This window comes from Asterias rubens, chromosome 15 (assembly GCF_902459465.1).
Source record: "Asterias rubens chromosome 15, eAstRub1.3, whole genome shotgun sequence".
In the NCBI taxonomy this organism is placed as follows: domain Eukaryota; kingdom Metazoa; phylum Echinodermata; class Asteroidea; order Forcipulatida; family Asteriidae; genus Asterias; species Asterias rubens.
In genome coordinates this window covers 14,051,743-14,054,698 of record NC_047076.1, presented here as the reverse complement: position 1 = coordinate 14,054,698, position 2,956 = coordinate 14,051,743, and the positions used below count along the sequence as shown (strand labels likewise).

Genomic DNA, 2,956 nt, shown 5'->3' with positions numbered 1-2,956 from the left:
TTAAAACCTAATACGTAATCCTCATTGTTATGCTAGATTAAACCCATTGCTATATTGGAATATGAATGACACAAAACCAAATTGAATGCACGAATTCTGAATTTGAAACTCTGGGTTTGGCAAAATCGCTTTAAAAGCAGTGGACACTATTGGTAAACACTCAAAATAATTTATTAGCATAAAACATTTCTTGGTAAATGAGTAATGGGGAGAGATTGAAAGTATAAAACATTGTGAGAAACAGCTCCCTCTGAAGTTGTACAGTTTTCGAGAAAGAAGGATTTTTCCACGAATTTGATTTCAAGACCTCAGATTTAGAATTTGAGGTCTCGAAATCAAGCATCTGAAAGCCCACAACTTCGTGTGATAAGGGTGTTTTTTCTTTCATAATTATCTCACAACTTTGACCGATTCAGCTCAAGGTTTCACAGGTTTGGATACACCAACAGTGAAGGCTAGTCTTTGACAATTACCAATAGTATCCAAAACGCATGGAAATTAAACTGGCTGTACTTTTCCCGAAATTGATCGAGAAAACCTATATTCGAGTGCACAGAAAATACCCAACATTACATTTTCTTGAACCTGATATATTTATCATAATCCATAAAGTGCTTTGATCTCTTAATAAAATTAAACGACACTCTAAAAAAAATTAACGTGTGTATTTTCTTTTTCACTGTCCGGTTGACCCTGTTCCTGTTATTGCATCAGTGATTGCATCAGTGCAGAAACAAAATATTACTTCATTCTTGTCTTGGGTGACTGAGCTCCCTGTATTAGACACAAAAGACTTGTTTGTAATGGGCCCAAGCAGGGGAACCCCCACAGGCATGTAATTGCCATGTGAGGTTGACATGTGGCTGTTGTGAAGGTTTTATTTTATAACGCTCATTCATATGGAAATTTTATTGATCAATAACCCACTAGGGATTTTGGAGTTAAAAAGGGGGCATTTATTTAAAGCTTGTATCATAGCTGGGAGACCACTTCAACAATTAAGTTATACACTTAGTCTCAAATTCTTCCAATAATAAACGTCTTTGTGTAACCCCATACCAAGAGTGTCTTTTAGTCTTGTTTGGTGGGAACTTACAGAACCAAATATCAAATAAATAATGGCGTCTGCTAGTGACGAGAGAGTGTTCTCAATGAATGATTTGAAGACTGCTTTACTGACCTGCAGTGTGTGTATGGATTCAGAATCTGATGGTCAACTGAAGCTTCTCAACTGCCACCATACAGTGTGCACAAATTGCCTGACTCGTCTCACTAATGGCAAACCACACTTTGCGTGTCCTAAATGCCGCCGGGTCATGGCAGTTCCTACTGAAGGAGTACAAGGAATTCAGACCAACTTCATTGCTGCACAAATCAAGGATTTTGCCGATCAATGCAAGGTCAAGACGGATGCTGTGGCTAAAGTAGCAGGAACTACGTGTAGTGGATGTAAGGAGATGGTTACAGATGCCAAACATCAATGTAATTACTGCGGGTATCTCTGTGATACGTGTAAATGGAAACATTATGATGATAAAACTCTAAATCAACACACCATCCTCCCTCTCTCCAGTAAAGCCTCAAACAAAACGCACACAATCTTGGATTATTGTGCCAAACATCACCTCTGCCATACCAATCTCTTTTGTGCAAGATGCAAAGTAGCCATTTGTAAGATGTGTAAGGAAATCGATCACGGAGATCATCGTCGTCAAGTACAAAGCATCAGTGAGGTTGCCACGGCCAGTATGACAGAAATGCAGGGTCTTTTGGAAGCAGTCAAGCAGCGCCAAGGCGAGGTGCTTCAAAAGTTCCTTAAAGTCAGAGACGCAGAGGCAAGAGTCAAAGCTGAAACCAGCAAAGCAAAAAAACAACTTGGTTCATATTTTCAAGAGTGTCGTACCATCTTATCACAAAGAGAGTTTGAACTCATTGGTTCCGTGGAACATCAATCCAAGCAACTACAGAAACTTCTTCTTTACTCTCGAGTATTTACTCAAGATTTGCACGCTAAACTGAAGAGCAGTCTAGAGTATGCTGAGCATATCAACAAACTACCTCACCCGCTGGAGGTCATCAGAGCAGTTAATGCATTAAAACCAGTACTGCTAAATTTAGCTGCAACTGACATTGATACCGACGTTGCATGTGGGAATGTTCAATTCCTCACCGCACAAAAAGTACAGACAGACTTGGAATCATTTCAACGTCTAGTTGCATCTATTGGCAAGAGTAACTAGCTATTTACTATCCAGTAGAATAGCATACATTACATGTATGTACATCTTCAAACAGAAAGAGGTAGTTGACCTTCACTTTAAAGGCAGTGGACACTATTGGTAGTTACTCAAAATAATTGTTAGCATAAAAACTTGGTAAAAAGCAATGGTGAGCTGTTTATAGTATAAAACATTGTGAGAAAACTGAGTTTTCAAGAAAGAAGTATTTTTCCAACGATTTGATTTCGAGACCTCAGAATTAGATTTTGAGGTCTCGAAATCAAGCATCTGAAATCAACTTCGTGTGACAAGGGTGTTTTTTCTTTTGTTATTATCTTGCAACTTCAACGACCAATTGAGCTCAAATTTTCACAGGTTTATTTTAAGCATATGTTGAGATACACAAAGTGAGAAGGCTGGTCCTTGACAATTACCAATAGTTGTCCAGTGCCTTTAATCCAGTGCATAAGAATGACAATTTAGTTTCTTTAGAAGACTTGTCTATGACAATTACCAATAGTGTCCAGTGTCTTTACCTCTTTCTTACCTTACACTGGGTTGAATGGCTGTTTCTGTTAGAGTACATTGTCTCTGTTAGCGGTTGTCCTTTGATTTGAGATCTGCTGTCAACTTCCGCAGAGACACTAATATCAACAAATCAAACAAACGATTTAGTAATTAGTTTACAAAAGATTTCCATTGGAAATCTAGATTCACTTTACAAAAGAAGATAGACA

General features: G+C 38.2%; 1 protein-coding gene across 1 annotated transcript; it reads left to right on the top strand.

Moving 5' to 3' along the window:
* Window positions 1–991: 991 nt before the first annotated feature.
* Window positions 992–2,333, top strand: LOC117299967 (E3 ubiquitin-protein ligase TRIM23-like). Its single transcript, XM_033783598.1, has one exon. It carries the CDS (start codon window positions 1,119–1,121, stop codon window positions 2,238–2,240), a length of 1,122 nt encoding a protein of 373 aa, XP_033639489.1. The 5' UTR covers window positions 992–1,118; the 3' UTR covers window positions 2,241–2,333.
* Window positions 2,334–2,956: the final 623 nt, after the last annotated feature.

Coding starts and splice junctions, on each gene's coding strand:
- LOC117299967 (XM_033783598.1), top strand. CDS start 1,119: ATGGCGTCTGCTAGTGACGAGAGAGTGTTCTCAATGAATGATTTGAAG.